At 30.8% G+C, this 18,903-nt stretch overlaps 3 protein-coding genes across 3 annotated transcripts; 1 reads left to right on the top strand and 2 right to left on the bottom strand.

Moving 5' to 3' along the window:
• The first annotated feature begins 2,453 nt into the window (after nucleotides 1–2,453).
• LOC106444124 (auxin-responsive protein IAA31) lies at nucleotides 2,454–3,880 on the top strand. Its single transcript, XM_013885646.3, has 4 exons — nucleotides 2,454–2,649; nucleotides 2,717–2,931; nucleotides 3,024–3,111; nucleotides 3,203–3,880. The coding sequence occupies exons 1-4, from the start codon at nucleotides 2,534–2,536 to the stop codon at nucleotides 3,255–3,257; spliced, it is 474 nt and encodes a 157-aa protein (XP_013741100.1). The 5' UTR covers nucleotides 2,454–2,533; the 3' UTR covers nucleotides 3,258–3,880.
• A 2,491-nt stretch (nucleotides 3,881–6,371) lies between these two features.
• On the bottom strand, nucleotides 6,372–7,384 carry BNAA03G34590D. The gene has a single exon (XM_013885647.3). The coding sequence runs from the start codon at nucleotides 7,133–7,135 to the stop codon at nucleotides 6,890–6,892; it is 246 nt and encodes an 81-aa protein (XP_013741101.1). The 5' UTR covers nucleotides 7,136–7,384; the 3' UTR covers nucleotides 6,372–6,889.
• A 4,311-nt stretch (nucleotides 7,385–11,695) lies between these two features.
• Nucleotides 11,696–16,226, bottom strand: LOC106442291 (putative F-box/kelch-repeat protein At3g17570). The gene has a single exon (XM_048776487.1). The coding sequence runs from the start codon at nucleotides 15,534–15,536 to the stop codon at nucleotides 14,352–14,354; it is 1,185 nt and encodes a 394-aa protein (XP_048632444.1). The 5' UTR covers nucleotides 15,537–16,226; the 3' UTR covers nucleotides 11,696–14,351.
• Between the last annotated feature and the right edge of the window lie 2,677 nt (nucleotides 16,227–18,903).

Genomic DNA, 18,903 nt, shown 5'->3' with positions numbered 1-18,903 from the left:
AACTACGTGTGTATATGTTTGCATGGCGTTAAAAAGGCATCCACAATGAACTCATCATGTAGCATATACCTCTTTACTCTTACTTGCTTCAAACATTTATTAGTAATTTTAGCTTTCTTTTGGTGACAATGACAAGTTTACTAAGTTTCTGCTGGTGACTTAATAATTGCTTGTTGAAAATCTTTTTATAGCACTCTTAACAAAATTAAGAGCATACATGTATAATTTTTTTTATCGTACCATATTTCTAGATTCAGGACTTCTCCACATAAAAACCTATGTGTGGCCTGTCGACCGATCTAATATATCTTCCCGGACCCATTACCGACCTTTGAGTTGTACTCTTTTCACTAGTTTTCTTCTTTAAATTGGAACATGACTCATGAGTGATGAGTGTTTGTATCACTCAAATGGACCCCGTGCCCTAAAATCAATAAAATTCATTTGATGTCACTTTTTGTCGAAGTACTATCCAAATGATTGATTTTCATCAGCAGCTATAAAACGTTCATTTTGTCTGTAGAACTTTATATATGATTTTAGACCAAAAAAACTATATATATGATTTGATTATATGAAGTTGTTTGCAAACCTGGAGATATGATTGCATCTTTGTCTATGCATGAACTTATCATGATAATGATCTCTCCTGCTATAACTTTTTGGTACAATACTATGGCATGCATCTATGCTACATTGTTACTTCAATAAAGTGTTTAATCTATACGACAAAGAAGTAATGAGCGACGTACAAACCATACTGCGTTTATTTTCTTGTTAGCATGCATGCTAGCTCGGTCCTAATATATCAAGAATTATGGCAAATTTTTACTTATGAATTAAAACGTTTCCAATATATTAATTAATTTAAATTATTTACAATAGATTAGCTCTAAAATGGAACTGAACTTACTCGAGTTTTATTCTATTTTGACCCAAAAAAAATGAAATAAAGAGTATACTTATAGTCTATTTTGCATACTCATTAATAAAAATAAAATATGATTAAAAAATAATTTATTCTAAAATAGAGTTTTTAGCACTTGGTGAAAATTTCACTACAAGAATGCATGATAAACATCCAAACAAGTAAAGTCATGTAACATGAAGAATATAGACAGTGCGCCAAAGATCCCGAAACAACATAACTCCTTTAAAAACAACAAGGGTAATCTTCGGACCAACTATAGAGTTTTAATGTAGAAAATTGAGTGCACAAAAGCATATGACTAAACTCTTCTTACTATGCAAGTCATAAATAACTAACTCTTTGGGCTTGTTGTATAAGACAATAAAATAATTGATTAAACTAGACTTAAGTATTACAAGTATAAAGAGGATTAGACGTTCATCATTAGACTAGTAGACATTATAAAGTAAATTATATCGAAATTCTCATAAGAAGGATCCCTAGAGACCAGACATGCATGTCCATAGACAGATCTTATTGTAATAATTCATAGGAGTCTTAATTATCCAACATTCAAGGTAGGCTTTATGACAAAGTAACTAGTACACCGTTACTAGGACTTCCATGATGATTCTAGGATCTAATATTATTATCAATACAGCCAATGAACACTATGTGATGTAAATGTATACTTTTTATTTTTTAAGTTAGCATAAAGTATAAACCAATGAGTGAATTTTGGAAACAAAAAGGTAAAAATATTGGGCTCCTAAGAGAGACAGTCCAGAAAGCTAAAGAGACATTAACAGAAAACGTATAGTTAAAGAAAAGAACACTGTCTGCTCCACAAAAACAACATACACAAAACTCTTCTAGTCTCCTTTATTTTTTATTGTTTCCCCAATTCTCCATGGTCTGTCATATTAATGTGTCACAGAGACATTTGAGTTTTCTTATCAACACAATGGTCTAAAACTGATCCCCAAGTCCATAGTGTATACTATAGACCCAGTTCTTAAATATTGATGCAAGAAAGTGAAAGTGATGTGATACTCAGTTTCTGTTTACGGCTAGACAAAAAAGTCTCTTGGCTCTTTATCTCTCCTAATTAAAGAATCTGAGCAGTTGAGAAATTAAAATCAAAGCCTTAACATTTTATCTCCAACACCATCTGGACACACCTCCCTTGGATTTCTCCTCTTTTATGGAAACTTCGAATCTTACATGTAAACAAATATCAAAACCATAATCTTATATTTTTTACTATTACCAAGCTTCAACGATCTAAACATATGAATTCAGTATCTAATCGGGTAACTATAACTGTTGTTATCAAAAATCAATGTGTGTTCACATATAGAAAATGTTTAAAGCTCATAGCTAAAATGGGTAACCCTTTAGCTTCTAGTATTTATTTATAGTAAAGTTAAATAAAAAATTAATTAACTTTATATATTACAATAAAATCTACGCAATCGCATCACCTACTAGTCTCTTGTTGTTTACTAAGCAGATAGATATATAGAAAGAGAGAGAGAGACATGAAGAGCACTATCAAGAGAGAATAGAAGAATCATGGAATTACAGTTGTAGGTGTGAGGTTACAACTTCAAGGTCTCGTCAATGGAGATTTGTAACTCTTATTCCTCATCCTCTGTCGACAGTACTAAGCATTCAGCTTCTGAATCTTCTGTTAATCTCTCCCTTAGCCTCACATTTCCCTCTACTTCTCCACAAAGGTCTTCTTCTCCTCACAACTCTGTTTTTTCTCTGTTTTTTTAGTTCACATTGTTTGTTTGTTTGTAGAGCGACAAAACAAGATTGGCCCCCAATAAAACCTCGTTTAATAGATACACTAAAGGGTCGTCGTCGTCTTCTTCAACGCGATTACGACACATGTCTGTTTGTTAAGGTTTATATGGAAGGTGTTCCCATTGGGAGAAAGCTCGATCTTTCCACATTCTCAGGCTACGAGAGTCTATTAGAAAATCTGTCTCACATGTTCAATACTTCGATTATCTGTAAGTAATTAAGAACACATAATTCTTAAAAAAAAAACAAAATATTTAGATAAATAGAATGTCCATGTATACATTGTCTTTGGTTCTAACAGGCGGTAATCATCGAGATAGAAAACACCATGTTTTGACATATCAAGACACAGATGGAGATTGGATGATGGTCGGAGATATTCCATGGGAGTAAGAATCTTGAGTCTCCCATCTGACATAGTGATAATTTTCCTTATTTTTGTATATTTATATCTGACTTTAGTAAATGCTTTTGGTTCAGAATGTTTCTTGAAACCGTGAGAAGACTGAAGATCACGAAACCAGAGAGGTGTTAAGACTTGGATCGTTCGGTAGAATTAGGCATTGGTGAAGAGTTTTCATACGGGACAGAGTTTTGGCTGCATATCAGCAACAAAGGCCTTAAATAAGTTGGATGATTGATGCATATTTTTATTTGACACCTTTGAGTGTTTTTTATATAAATAAATCACAATGTCCGAAGAGTTCTTTTTTTTTGTTGGTCTGAACAATAAAAATAATAACAATAATGTCAAATTACATTTTCACATGTTTGTAATCGTGTTCCTTTGGATGTGTACCAGTCCATACATGACATGAAGAAAACACGAATGTTGTTGGGGGGCACTCTTTGAAATGTGCCGGCTCGTCATTCTTGTTGATTTCAATTTACACCGATTTGCAATTTTAATGACAACCTGTTTCAAGTCCAATATATGCTGACAAGAAAGCCCATGTAGAGCCCAAATGTAATAAGGCTTGGGGTATGAGGACATGTAATAGAAGACAATATCTATTCAGGTTCATTCTGCTTTATTTGTCCTGTTTGCTCTTTTACTTGTCATAGAATGATTAATCGAGCTATAAGTTTAGCATTTATGCTTACATTCCAAGACAATTGTGTCAGATTTTGAGTGATTGAATATGAGGTTTTTACTAAGTTCTCTTCTGCTAGTCACACGTTCAACTAGCTTATCATTGGATGAGATTTTTGAACTACAAGATTCTGATTTTACATGCCAAATTAAAATTAAAAAGTGATGACAAATTCCTTTCAAACAAATCTTGTCCATGATCTTGACAGTAAAAGGAAAGAATTGGCTGTTTATGAACCAGTGGTTGATCTGCTAACATATGAGGAAATTGATGTGCTTGAAGCCAAAGAAAGAAGGTATGCAAAGTAAAAGTTTCCGTGTACATGTCGTATATGTAAATTGTTGGTGTACTATGCTTAACTGGAGTTTATGATCTTAGTAGGAAGAAAAAAAATCTTCAATTATAGAATCTTTGGATTCTTACAACATATTAAAAAAAACAAATACAGTATATGATATAAAACACCTAAACCCACAAATTTAATATGGTTCACTAAATTGACTATATTTACTGACAAACTGGATTTTTATTAGAGTGAAACCTCTATAAATTAATAATGTTGGGACTACACCAAAACTATAATTTTTTTTATTAATTTATAGAGATATTAATTTATTGATATACTAATTGAACCAAAAACTCAATTTTAGACTATAAAATTATATTATTTATAAAGATTTTTAGTACATAATAATTTATAGAGTATTAATTTAAAGAGGTTATACTGTATTTGTGAATTCAGCCAAATGCACGTGTTGTTTAATGTTATCCGGTTATACCAGATTTAAGGCATATCAACAACACTTAATCCTCTACATTAATCACTGCATCCGATTCGATAGTATAAATTCTGGTGTGTGTAAAAGTCTTGAGTTTTGGTTTAGAAACCCTGGTAAGGTGAAGCACAAGTTAGTGTGGAATGATGAATCTTAGCTGAGTTTACCTCAAAGGGACATGTTAGGTTTGCAGAGTTGAGTGAGGCCATCTCTTGATTAAGATGTTTCCCAAACTTTGAGCATGTTAAGAATTTTAGAGAGAGAGAGAGTGAGTACAAAATTTAATTTAGTGAAATAATAGAAAATTTTAGAAGAGACTCGGAGGACTTTGAACAAACAAAAATAAAACTCAGAGGACAAGGCACGTTGTGAGAATCAACTATCAAGTACTCCCACTTGAGAGTTTAATATGATCTCATCATCAACCATTAAACTGACTGTCGATATACGGTCGTACTTTTCTTCTATTCTCCTTTTTTTTTTGCATTTGCTTGTTCAATGATTGGGTCCCCTCTAAGCTCAAGCTGCTGTCATCTTAATTATTTCTTCTTTTTCGAAAATTAAATTATTTTTTCTTGGAAGTTTTGTAATATTGTCTGGAGATCATTGATCTTTTTTTGTTGTGCATTATTTATGAGTTGTACTCGTGCCTTATAACAGGATCCGTGAGGTACATCTTGAATCGGCAGAGGCTCGAGTAACAATTACATAATACTATATAGTAGCTTACCAAAAAAAAATACTATATACTGTATATCAAATTTACGAACAAAAGAAACTTGTATTTATTTTAAAACTAATATGTAGTTATTTTGATTAGGGATAAATACTTTAGATGCAAAAAAAAAGAAGTATTTAAGTTTTATTAGTTGTTTTTTGTGTTTTCTTTTTCGACTAGGTTTGGCTAGTAATAAACTAACTTAAATTGAAGAAACGAATATTACGACTTATATGCTTCTCTCGATGATCAATTAAAAAAAATGCTCTGAAAGAAAACTGATTTAACAAAAAGAAGATAGGTTTGCCCATCTCTAATTTAGGTTATAACTTATAATTTATTTTGGGGCATATGGACAGCAAGAAACATCTACATGAGATTCGACGCCTGTGGAGATCCTCACTAAGGCCATTCGAAACGCAAGAGAATGGCACCAAGCTCAAGCATCCATCCTACCGCAGCGGAATGTAATAACACATGCTCCGATCCAACCCATAGACCCCGCAAGTATTCTCTGTTTTACTGATGCAGCTTGGCATGCTACTTCATCTAGAGCAGGCTGTGGCTGGATCTTCTTCTCACAGCAGAACGACCAACTGCACCAGGGAACGACGTCCTTTGAAAATACATCTTCAGCCTTAGTAGCGGAGGCGCTAGCTATCAGGTCGGCTCTTCTCAATGCCCTAGAGGCTGGTTTCACAAGAATCTGGATTAAAACAGATTGTCAAGTACTTGTTGCTCTTATCAACTTGAAGAATCACCCGAAGGATCTCTACGGAATCTCCCGGGACATCGAGCATCTATCCTTTTCCTTTGATTGTATTGCGTTTTCTTATGTCTCTAGAAACTTAAACTCCTTAGCTGATTCACTCGCTAAATCAGCATTGTATTTGGCTACCACCAGCTACTCTTAGTTGGGCTGCAAGTTTAATATATGGTATGGTTGTGTTCAAAAAAAAAAACTTATAATTTATTTTCTCTCTCTGGTTATATAAGATTTGGGTCTACTTGAGACTGAATTGTTTTTTGCTGACTAAAGCAGGGCAATGAGCGTATATCATTCAACTCTTTGTGTCTGTCCAAAGTTAGAAACGTCAACTCAGTTGATAGTGTGTGTGAATTGTGAGACATTTCACCGAAAATGAAAAGCTATAATTAACTTCGAAGAGAATGAGTAGAATAATATCATAATTATTTTATTTCTTCTGATTAATAATTTGACTCATGTGCAACTTCGGTCAATACACATGGCTTTTACATTATGGAGAACTAGTTTTTGAGTTCTTAAACAAATATAATCCTAATCATATCATGCAGATGATATAAAACTCAAGAAAGATTTTTTCCTCTTTTAAAAAAATCCCACAGTAACAGAATCACGTGGGTTATCAAAAGAGGAAAGAGCAACATCTAAATTCTCGACGATAATTCGTCGAAAAAAAGTTCACTAGACCTTACAAAGAGACATGAGAGGGTAACTATAGGAAGAAGAGGAGGAGAAGGAGGTGATCGCTACCACTTTTGATATATATGTACAAAAGCAGATAAGAAAACCATTTGTTTGGTGTCTGGTTTGGGGTTAAGAACTGAGGTTATTGGAGGAGTTAGATTTGTCGAGAATAGACCACATGACGAGAACATCGTCGTATCCACAAGCCATGACTTCTCCTTGAAGCTCTCTTACCATCCTTCTCTCGTGCTCTTCCCTCGCTTTGGCATCCATTTTTCCACCGCCGCAACCCTTTCTTGGCGATTGCTGCGGTTGGTTAAAGAGTGTTGCTGCCTTCTTGAATGGTGTTGCTATTGTTTTCTTCCATGATGCCATTTTTTTTTTCTTTTGTTTACTCAGTTCTTGAAACAAAGGAATCTTTCTCGGAGATTCGGATTGGTAGAGCTCGAGAACGACTTGTAGGTGTATTTATACACATCCTCTCTCTCTCTCATATAAATATTAATAAACAAAAGAGGGGTTAGTAATGCTAAAGCAAAGGTGAAAGAGAGGCAAGATCCGCATTAAGAGCTTCCAAGAAACATCACTGTTTTTTTTTTACTTTTTACTTTTTGTTATCCATTTAACCTCGTTTAGGCCTCTCCCTACCCTCCCACATGCCACCCCACGTGATATATTCTTCTCTTGCTTTTTATTTTGTTTTACCACACACATGATCTCTGGCTCTCCCTTTTACATTCATGAAGGACTAGTTGTGCAATATCATATAACCAAAACGGATCAAACCGAACCGCACCAAATCAATACATATGAAAAGCCGATGAAGTCAAGAGTTTGTCTTTTCCATCTCACTGGAAATGAGCCAGAACTACTGACAATTAAATCATCAAATACTTACTTCATTTTCTCATTCTCATCCACTTCATTCCAACAGTATCTATTAGATGTGCACATCCCCCTTTTTATTTATTTATCATTTATCATTACATCAATTTCTTTCTAATTGATATCTTCATCAGTAGCTCATCTAGCAAAGCAATAATTTCATGAGCGAGATATATATGTGGGGAATACAATGTAGGGTTTTAGAACTTGACTATTATGTGAAGCACATATCTATCTATCTACATCACTGCCTAAAACGGCAGCATTTCAATAACTGTTTATATTGTAGAAAATATCGCATAACGAATATATTGATCAATTAAAATATACTAATATAATATGTAGGTACCAGTTATATAAATTTATTAATCCACGTCCAAATGGAATTGTGATTAAGTTATGCTTATTCAAGTTGAGTACGTAGATCAAATTTGGTGGTTAGAAAACGGTAAGAATGTATGGCGAACCAATGATTTAGAGGATTGAGGTGGGCACAGTTTGTTCAGCAATACCCCATGTGATTTCCACATGTTTCCTGCTTCTCTATCTCTCACCTTCTGTTCTTTCACCTCTTTATATAATCATATACTCCTATATATGTAGTATTTTTTCTTACTCGCATATATCATATATAGTGTATAATTTATACACTTAATATAACAAATGTTTAATTTTATCCACAAACTTTTCTTCTTATTTTCTAAAGCTTTTTCTTTGATAATATAAACTCTGACTTTTTACTGACTACTTTTTAGTTGTTTAGTTAGAGTTTTTTTATATATTCTATGGACTATAAAAAAATGCACTTTATTATAGAACGAATCGAATACCATATTGTTTAACCTAAATTAAAATGCTTTCTGGCTAATGTTAGGGATAGTAAAATCATCTGTCAACTAAAATATTATATAAACTATATAGGTCGAAATCCAAATTAATACAAATTATCCATATAGTAGCAATTTTGTTTTCATTAAGAAACAAACCCAGCCTCGAATTTAGCTCTTACCACTAAAGTGTTACTAATTGATTAGTTTAGTTACGGTTGTTTAGCACGGTTCTCATTTGGTTATCAAATTTTAGATGTATATAGGATATAGTTGTTTCAACTATTATAAAATTTTAGTTTAATATACTTCGTGTTTAAGATTTAAGAAAGTGAAATTAGTTATGCTCAATTGGATCACAAGCTTATTAGAAAAGGGTTGAATACAGACGCCTGCACTCACCAAATTTTTTTTTAAGTCTTATTGTCAAAAAGTTCTAAACAATGAGAATTATCAAAACAAAAGAGTAGAAAAGGGATACACCAGTAGGGATCCAAAATAAACTAACAACACATCTTGCGTATGGATGACTAAAGATTTTCATATAAAAACTTCATATTGCTTTTGGAGAAGCTGAATCTCAAGGGAGATAATCTTCGTATTAATCCAAAAACACCACGCTTCAGAATGAATTGAGAACGATTGTCACTCTCTTTTTAATACTCCAGTAGGAGCCACTGAGATAAGACAACTCTTTATATTGCTCTATTGATATTAATAGAGTCAAAGATATTACCGTTCCATAGAATTTGATGCTGCTTTTTGAAATAACCATAGTTTGCAGCAAGAACTCCATCACTGTCACATGAAGAACCATCAACGATTGAAGCCGGTAAGATCCGTCGCCACCATCCGCAATAGATCTGTCAATTACTTTTTCTAAACGGTTCAATTAAACCGAAACTTTTATCTCTCCAAGTCCAAATCCATTGGAAGAAACATACAAAAGAATAATAAAAAACTTTGTCATATTTAAAACAAATTAGCAATCAAACAAACCAAGTAACGAGAAGTAAATCAAATCAAAGAAATAGAAGCAGAACAAATCAAACAAGCTGATAACGGAGCTATAGAAGCCTCCTGCCATCGGCTTGAAACTATAAAAAATCTCTTTTTTTTTTTTCTCTCGACGGCTAGGGTTTTCTTTTCATTCACTCTCACCAAATTAGAAGACTCCTTTTTCATATGTACGATACATAATACATTTATGTTTAGTTAGTAAAAGTAAACCCAAGTGGTAAAATTAAACGTACCTTTAAAGTAATGTTTTGTTTTTCTTCTTTTGATATTGATTTTAAAATTAATAAAATGCATCAAAAGCATCTTTTGCATGAGAGGAACAGTGGCAGTGCATGTATCATCTTCTCGTTACAATAGAATCTATTGTTTTAAATTTTTAATTAATTAAAATCCTCTTATATGTAATATATATTTTCCGGAAATATAAAAAAGCTGCAACACATCCTTTAATTTTTTTTATAACATCCCACATGACAGCCAACAGACTCTGTTCATTGGTGCGTAATTATTTTTCTCTTCTCTCAAACTTTTAAATTTATATTATAATACCAATAAAATATATAAATATTGTAGAACATGATTTGGTTCGTGGTTCTATGATCACACATTCGGAGGTACCCTCCAGACACGGTGGATTTAATCAAATGGTGATAACTTTTTTTGAGGGGTTGATAATTGGTTGTAACTTATAGATGCGTATTCTACCTTTTACAATTTTTTTTCCTTGTCCCATTAAAAAATTTGTGAGGTTAATTCATAGAAAAAAGACAAACTGCTGCAACTTACAGAATTTGAATCATGATGATTAGATCGTATAATTTCTTTTTCTTTTTGAAGAAGAAGAAAATATACAAAAGCTTTGAGTGGTAATGCAAACAAATCAAATTGAGCATATCCTATGCAGCGGACGGATCGTTCTAATTTTGACGGTATGGATTTACTATCTTTTCTCAAAATGTTAGGTCGGTCATATGCAAAAGTAACGTTCTAATTGTTTGTTTGTATGTTGACTTATGAATACAGAGTGGCGGTTTGGTCGGTCCGTAAATCTCCGGTGCCTCTCAAACTCTGACTTGCTCTTTTTCTTTCTTTCACACTTTCAATTTAATTTTAAATATATATTTGTGTAACGTTTTGAAACAAAACAAATCGTGTAACGTTTTGTGTTATGTAAAGAAGAACATTTTTTAAGAATAAGTTTTATATAAGCTTTTGACTACTGAATTGTATGTTCACGTTTAAAGTTATATTATATAATATTATGTTTGTTATTGACTCTTACTGTACTTGAAGAATTTAGGTCCATTGTGCTTGTTACGCCGACAAATAAATAATTTCACACTAAATAAAGTTATATACAAGAGGAAACCAAAAACCAAGTTTCATTTAGAAGAAGTTGGAAAAACTTAAGATCTCTCAAATTTTGTTTTTAATCGAGAAAATTTCCAAATTTTAATCTGGAAAAGAAACCTCGGGTTTTACAACTTCTATAGAGATGGGTCTATGGATTTATTCCCATTTCAAGTTTGGGTTATTTAGCCTGTGGGCTGCTGGCTCATGTCACTCGAAATTATAATGAATTGGCAAATCGAGCATAACTTTTACTTCTATGAGATCTATAGCCTTTTTCCATAAAAATGTTCTTGTTTTTTTTTTTTTTTTCTTGAAAAAGGGCTTTAAATGTTCTTGTTTTCTCCTTTACCAAATGGAAGAGTTTTGCATCGCTAACAAACACGAAACCTTTAGAAATCCTACATCGAAGTTTAGAGATCAATACTAATATGTATAAATGATACGAGTCAATCTGTTCATTAATTTTTAATTGAGTTTGAGTTGAAACTCATTTTTTGCATGGTTATTAACTCCAAATGGAAATTATAACTGATCCAGTAAAGATATTAGATATGCATTACTCGAGTGAACGAGTCGAAGAGTTATCATTGTGAAGGAGGTGTGTTATACAGTGTGAGGTATATGCAATATTCATATAATATACTGACGTTAACAAGAAAGTATCACATAAATAATGATAATACTAATTAAACTTCTTGACTAAATTTGATAAAATTATTATTATGTTTTTAAGAAAGTTAAAAGGCGTAAGTCAGAAACAAGTTTTCCAATATATTTTTCTATATATAAATAAACAGTATGAAGCCATAACTTATAAATCTCTTCTTCTTTTTTTGGAACATACCATAACTTATAAATCTCATTAGTTATTATTATTACATAAATAAACAAACGAAAATTAATACACGTACTAACAAAGACAGGGTATTACGTATAGCATGTTATTGTTTTCATAAACTAACACGAGATCAAAAGAAAACATGGAAGAAACAAAATAAAGAAGGCAAAGCACATAAAATCATTCAAGGGGTAGCACTTTTGTAATTAAGATCGGAGCCACGGTTCTCGTAGAACCTAGCAATAAAAGAATTAGCTCTTCTATCGACCCCTGGCTCAGCGATCCAAAGTCGACCATCTTCATCACTGGTCATGATTCTTGACCTTATGATCACTCCTTCTTCGCTCCAGTCATCTCCACTGTTCGAACAGCACGGTAGCAAAGCTCTTATTACCGAAAACGTTGATGATTTCTTGTTCCTACCCATCTCAGTTTGTCTTATATATGTGTACTACAATCACTCAACTTGAATATATGTATACATCTCTAAGTATTCATATTTATAGGAAGGGAAAAAGAGAGAATAGGAAGTAGCTAGGAAATTGTGCTACACAATCGACAACCTCTCGTGTATACAATATACCTTTAACACGTAAATACATACGTATCTCTATATAATATATGATCTATACGAGGTTTAAAGTAAGATTATTGTCTAGAGAAAATTCATTGGAGACCGACCGATGGATGCATGGCTGTAAAAGTGAAGGAACTTCTTTTGAGATGAGAATAAGTTCTCAAACTTTCCATGTATGAGGAATGAAGGATTCAAATATATTGTTTAATTAGTTTATAAGTCTAATAGATTATAGTATTTAATGTATTGATAGATATACAAATGTCGTAAAGTAATCAGGCCTATATTCTATATACTACCAAACTATATTCTTAATCTTCTTTTTTTGTTCTTTTTTACTTGTGAATATGATTGATCTGCAAGAACCAGTAGTGATTTTATTCAAGAAGATCACCCACTATGTAAATTATATGTTTGATATGTTTATTAAAAATCTTCATAATTTTCTGATTAGTAATTAAGTTTTGTCACTTTGATGTTTTTGATGTATATTTAAACCAATATTCAAGAAATCGCTAGGCGGTAACAAGACACTCTATAGAGGATTACCGACTAGGCAGATTATTCGGAGCTTAGACGAGGTCTAGGCATTAACTAATTATTCTTTTTTTTTTTTACATTTATATGAAATATTTTTTGAGTTTAATTATAAAATTATTGTGGTGAATTATCAAAATTAGATATACAAAACTAAAGAAGTTAAAAAAATATTGGATTTATAGTAACATTATTGCTTAATTTAGCATATTAAGACCAAGTTAGATCGATTTAAGGCGATTTTAACCAATTAAGAACAGTTTAAACCGATTTGATAGTATAAATCGTATTTCAAAAAAAAACATTTTGGAAAGAACCGAACTAGACCGATTTTTAGAACTTTGATTTAAACTGTCAAATAATTAGCTATTGCAGTACAATGTTTTATTTAATCACTGCCTAATGGTGCTATACGTGTAACATGTATGATGTAATCATATATATAGCTACTTAAAAGAAGTTGAAAACTCGGTTTAGGTTCAAAATTTTCAGTATATTTTCTTCAAGATTTACTAGAAAAGCAAGTAAATGGAGCAAATATAAATCATCGTTGCATGTTATTAGATCTAGAGTGTTATAAGTTTTGTTTCAGATTTATTTCAGTATTAGTTCAACTTGTCAAGAATCATTTCATTATTAAACTAAATTTTGGGTCCGGTCCGTTTTTTCGTATTGGTTTGAATTATAAAGAATAATCTAATTCAGTTAAAATTCAGATCGGTTTATGTTTTGGTTTAATTTAGTTCTAATTGGATATATATGCTCAATTTATTTGGCTTGAACATCTCATATGAAATCAAGAAATGTGTAGTAAGAAATATAACAATGTTTGAGTGACTGAAGAATGCTGACCAACTTAGTTTTTTGAGCCTTGACCGCCCTTCTGTCGATGTCCTTGCGGTGTCCTCAGAGCCTGTTGTATCGACTTGGTTTGGATTCATTCAACTCTCACACTCTCCTTCCGTGATTAGTACTGCTTGCTCGATGCCAGTTGTCTTCGTTTCGTTAGCCTCTCCTATGTGTACAAACTTCAAACTAAGCTTTCTCTCCTTATTTTTCTTTGTAATGCTCTCCTTGTAAGCTCCAAATGATATACGTGAAAGGGAAAAAAAAAGAAGAAGACATAACTACGTTATCTTTTCTTGCTCTCCACACTTCATATACATGAGGACGAAAGAAAACCGTCCAGTATACAGAGTTGAACTCAATAAAACGACTTGGAATTTTGCATGTTGCAACTTGAGGACGTTAAGATCTGATTTTGTGTTGTACTTAAATTGTTAGATTACTTAAAGTCCTGCAAATGTAATGATATTTTCACCAACCATCTCAGAGCTTTTCTACTCCTTGGTGTTCGTCGCTTTGTTTCTGGTATTTATAAGACATTACACATATTTATGAAAAACTTCGACCATAAATAATATATTTGAGTAAGACCACCAAAAAACTATATTTTTTTCAGAAAAAACTCTATATAGAAAAAGAAACGAAAACAAAAAAAAAAAATCCAGCTACTATGTTTATTAACTAAACAGAGACAACCCTAATTGATAATCAACTAATCATTTTTTTTCTTTTGCCATCAGGATTACTTTGCTTTAACGGAATTCGGACCAAACTTGGAATATAACTGACGAGACGTGGACTAGGGATGTACTTAAGGTCTCTCACCTCTGGGTCTGAGATGTACTCTCTATAGACTATTTTATGTATATCTTCTCCAGCAACGTAAAGTAGGGTCTTGTCTTCATCTCCATAGTCTCCAAGACAGCACATGACCCTTTTATTCTCCTCGTCCACCAAAAAACTAATTACCCTCGTCCTGACTTCTGTAACTTTAGTGTAATCCACTACTAAGAACAAGCTCCACAACAAGTCCTTGGCCTCATCAGCCTTAGTGTTGGTCACCCATATCTTCATCTCTGATGGACTATAAGTAGCAAAGCTCTGAAATAGCAACGCAAGTTTCTCTTCTCTGACAACTGATAGAACTACACACGCATCGTTATCATCATTATGAAAAGGAAGAGACAGACGTCCAAATCTCTCTGTATTGAAATCAAATTTGAGAATACAATTAACCAGATCGTCGTCCTCGTCTTCATCATCTGAATGTAACCAGTAAGTATTTCCCTTTAAAGACACGCCACGCGATAATATTCCACAATTAACAGAATCGTCATGAAAAGCTCTCCATGAATCAGAGTTAAACTCATACATTTCAAACGTATTAACTCTCTGCCTCTGGTGATAATAATAGCTATGCCTCAAGAGTTTGAGGCTATCGCATGATTTGTTCTTGTTACCGTATCCTAGATAATACTTATGGTTCATGGCGTAACCGTTGGATAGAATCCACCTGGTTTGACCAGTACAAGGGTTCCAAACCACGAGATTTTTGTCTTTGGTCGTGCATAACAATAAACCTTCACAAGGGAAGATTTTAGATATCTTGACATCTTCTGAATCCTTCAGACTCTGAAGTTTTCCTGTAATCGTAATAAATTGATCATACCTATTGTGTAGTCCATGGAAATCTAAACTGAATGAATAAGCCGATTCACCCTTCTTTAAGACCATCTGTGTTGTTGCTTTGCCCATGTGATTGTTGATAAATCTCTGATCTTTGAATAAAGTGTTCCATCGTTTGCAAGTTAACTGCAAACGTTTTACAGATGTGGGAGGAACCCTAGAAAGTATTTCTGATTCCAACTCCCATGGGAGTTTGGGGGTCACCATTATTGTTTATTTTTGTGTTTCTGACATGAACACCCAAGGAAGAAAGAGAGACGAGAGGATAGCGAAGAGAAGAGAACAGAGCTAGAAAATAGTAAAGAAGTTAGGCTTTAATATATAAAAAAAAGAGAGAAGAGAGATTTGGACGTCTGTCGTTAACCTTAAACCCTAACTTATAGTTTAGGAAGATATGGATACAATTAACATCTTCCTAAATTTGATCTATATGTATATTTTAAGAAAACATTATTGAATATGTATAATTAGTTGATGTTTCGCACCTTGTGTGGATTAATATATCTAATCATTTTTAATTCTAAATTTTATTTTTATAAATAATAATAATTAAATTAGATACATATTTAAAATTATTATAAATTATAAAACTTCAAAATTCGTAATCAATGTATTAAATTATGTTCTTTTCTTTCATAGTTTTATTTATGCGATGCAGATTTTAGATTAAAATATTTTCTATAGTAATAATTCAATTAGAAAATTTGTATTTGAAATTAACACATATTTTACTTTGACCGAAAAGAAATCATGTGGCATTAAAAGGATAATAAAAATCACAAATATAAAACATTAACAAAATAAAGATAATTTAAAAGTGTTTAATCCAGTAAAACTGAACTATTTAAAATTGAACCAAACTGGAATAGAAAAATAGTTTGAATTTGATAGTACTAAATAAACCTAATGGATGTTATTTTTAAGAAACTGCAGTATATAAATATGGTTCAGTAACAGGAACACGTCTCTGCGTTATAGGGCGAACCACAAGTTGGCTGATATAATGCAAAGGTGGTTTGAAGTAACAGCATAGGCTAGGAGGTTTACAAATTCATTCTTTTTGCATTGTATAGCTTTGCTTTATCCTCTTCATAGTCTTTTATAGTTGATGTAAATGCTCATTCTTTCTATATTGATCGATAAATTTTACATTTCATCAAAAAAAAGATTCAGTATATTAAGCGATGAAACCAAATAAACCGATTGATTTAGATATATTAGTATACTTATATATAAATTTTATAATAGTCTGTATTTGACCAAAGTTTCTAATAAAAATAAGAGAAATTAGCTATAATACTAGTCATTAAATTATAAACTTAATATAAGATAAAAGTAATCATGATATTATCGGTATATATTGTTAATATCTATTTATTAATTAAATATCCTAAATATCATGATAATTATATATTATATATATATATAGAAAATAATAGTATATATATCTTTAGAATAGTTTAATGTTTATTAATTATCTTAAATACCGTGATAAATATATAGATATCAAAATAAAATTTAAATAATATATTAATTAAACTAATGACTTATCCTTAAATTATGAAAATATGACAAGTAAGCAAATTAACTAAAATTATGGATAAGATAATATATCAATAAATTCACTTTTCAAATAATAGTATTGATCTTTTTTTTATAGTTTAGAAAGATATTGATAAGTATATATATATTTTTACAAAATTTAGAAAATATCATAAATATATATTAAAATTATATTTTAAACATATATATATAGTAAAATATTTTTGAATATGTATAACACATTCCTAAAGTTTTAGGAAAACAAATTCCCTAAGAAAGCCTTTTTAAATTTATTTTCACAAAAATAGTTCTCAAAATGGAAAATGATCAAAACAAGTCTTACTAAAGAGTTAAAAAATACATTTATACCCTAGGGAAAAATTAATCTAAACTTAGAGTTTAGAGTTAAGGGGTGATGTTTCGAGGATAGATTTTTAAATTTTAAAAAGGTAAAACTAAAAGTTAAAATTTTTAAAATAAAAAGAAGCTATTTTGGTCATTTTACTCTTTGAAAGCTATTTTTGTGACAAAAAATTTAAAAATGTCTATTTGAGATCATTTCCCTAGGAAAACCTTCTTAAATTTGATATCTAATTTTCATAAAAAATAATATATATATATATATATATCTTCTTTCCTAATAAGCATATAAGTTAAATTCAAAAAATATCATACATACAGTAGAACCTCTATAAAATTAATACTCGATAAAATAATAATTTTCATAAATTAATAAAAAAATTCGGTTCCAACTTGGGCTGGTGTAAAATATGACACAAATCGATAAAATAATAAGAATAATATTTTTAAAACTCCCATGTAAATATATAGTCTCATTAAAATCATAAATTAATAATCTATCTCTATATATATCTTATATAAGTATAAACTAAACATTATATTGTTGATTTTATATTCACAATAAAAATACTTCTATTTTTAAATATTTTAATATATTTTGATAATATTTAGTAAAATTATATCGAAAACCACATAATAATTATATGAAATATAAAAATATACATCAAATAAGATAATAAAATAATATGAAAGTCAAATTTCTAAAATTTACATAATTTACATACAGTAAAATAAAATATTTTCTTGTTTTATTAATAAAAATATTCAAAATAGAAAAAAAAACTTTTGTAAATTAATATCTCTATAAATTAATAAAATTTTAAAGTCCCAACATTATTAATTTATAGAGGTTTTACCGTATTTAAAACGACTTTCATACATACATATACAAATTATTTTTAAGAGTTTAGTTATACTTTTACTAAGGCATTCATGAAATCCAGATTTTTTTTTACAAATGTAGGAAGATGTCATATCACATTTATGAAAGTATTTCTAAGCTCTTTTAAGCACAATATTTCCCAATGAATTTTGTTTTTAATGAAAAAAAACAGAATTTCTACTTTTAATTATTTTCAAACATTTTAATATTTATTTAATTTCATATTTTTAATAAATAATTAAGTAAAATTGTAAATAATGTATAATTTTCATTTACCCTTTTAATAAAACATAACTTTTTCACTTTGATACTTAAAGACTATTTTAGAAAACAAAACTTAAAAACTTTTTAAAAGATTTGTTCTATAGTTTTAATTTTATAATTAACCAGCAGTAAAAAAAATTTTATCTATTATAAGCAAAGTTATGTTTCTTTTTTTGGGTGTAAAAGCAAATGTATGTTCTGTTCTATAAACATTAAATCAAATATGCGCCCAATCATTGTATATGCCATCAGAGGTTTATAAGGACTATATTGTTGGGGCTTTATTCGATATCACGCCTGATGTGTAAAAACAACTTGCATCTTGTTTGTATGCAAGTTGCAATCTATATAACAACGGTTAAGTGAAGGTTGCTGGAGGAGAAATTTTGTTTTGGTATGGACTATATGTCACGGAACAATGAGATAGATAAAAGATTTAAGAAGCCTTTCTCTTTTCATTTTTAACATCGTGAGTCGGTTGAGTATTTTCCAGCAAAATCGATCTTCGGTAACATATATACAACA

Source organism: Brassica napus, chromosome A3, assembly GCF_020379485.1.
Source record: "Brassica napus cultivar Da-Ae chromosome A3, Da-Ae, whole genome shotgun sequence".
Lineage (NCBI taxonomy): Eukaryota > Viridiplantae > Streptophyta > Magnoliopsida > Brassicales > Brassicaceae > Brassica > Brassica napus.
Note: the sequence above shows the minus strand (reverse complement) of the source record. Positions and strands in the feature narration are given on the sequence as shown.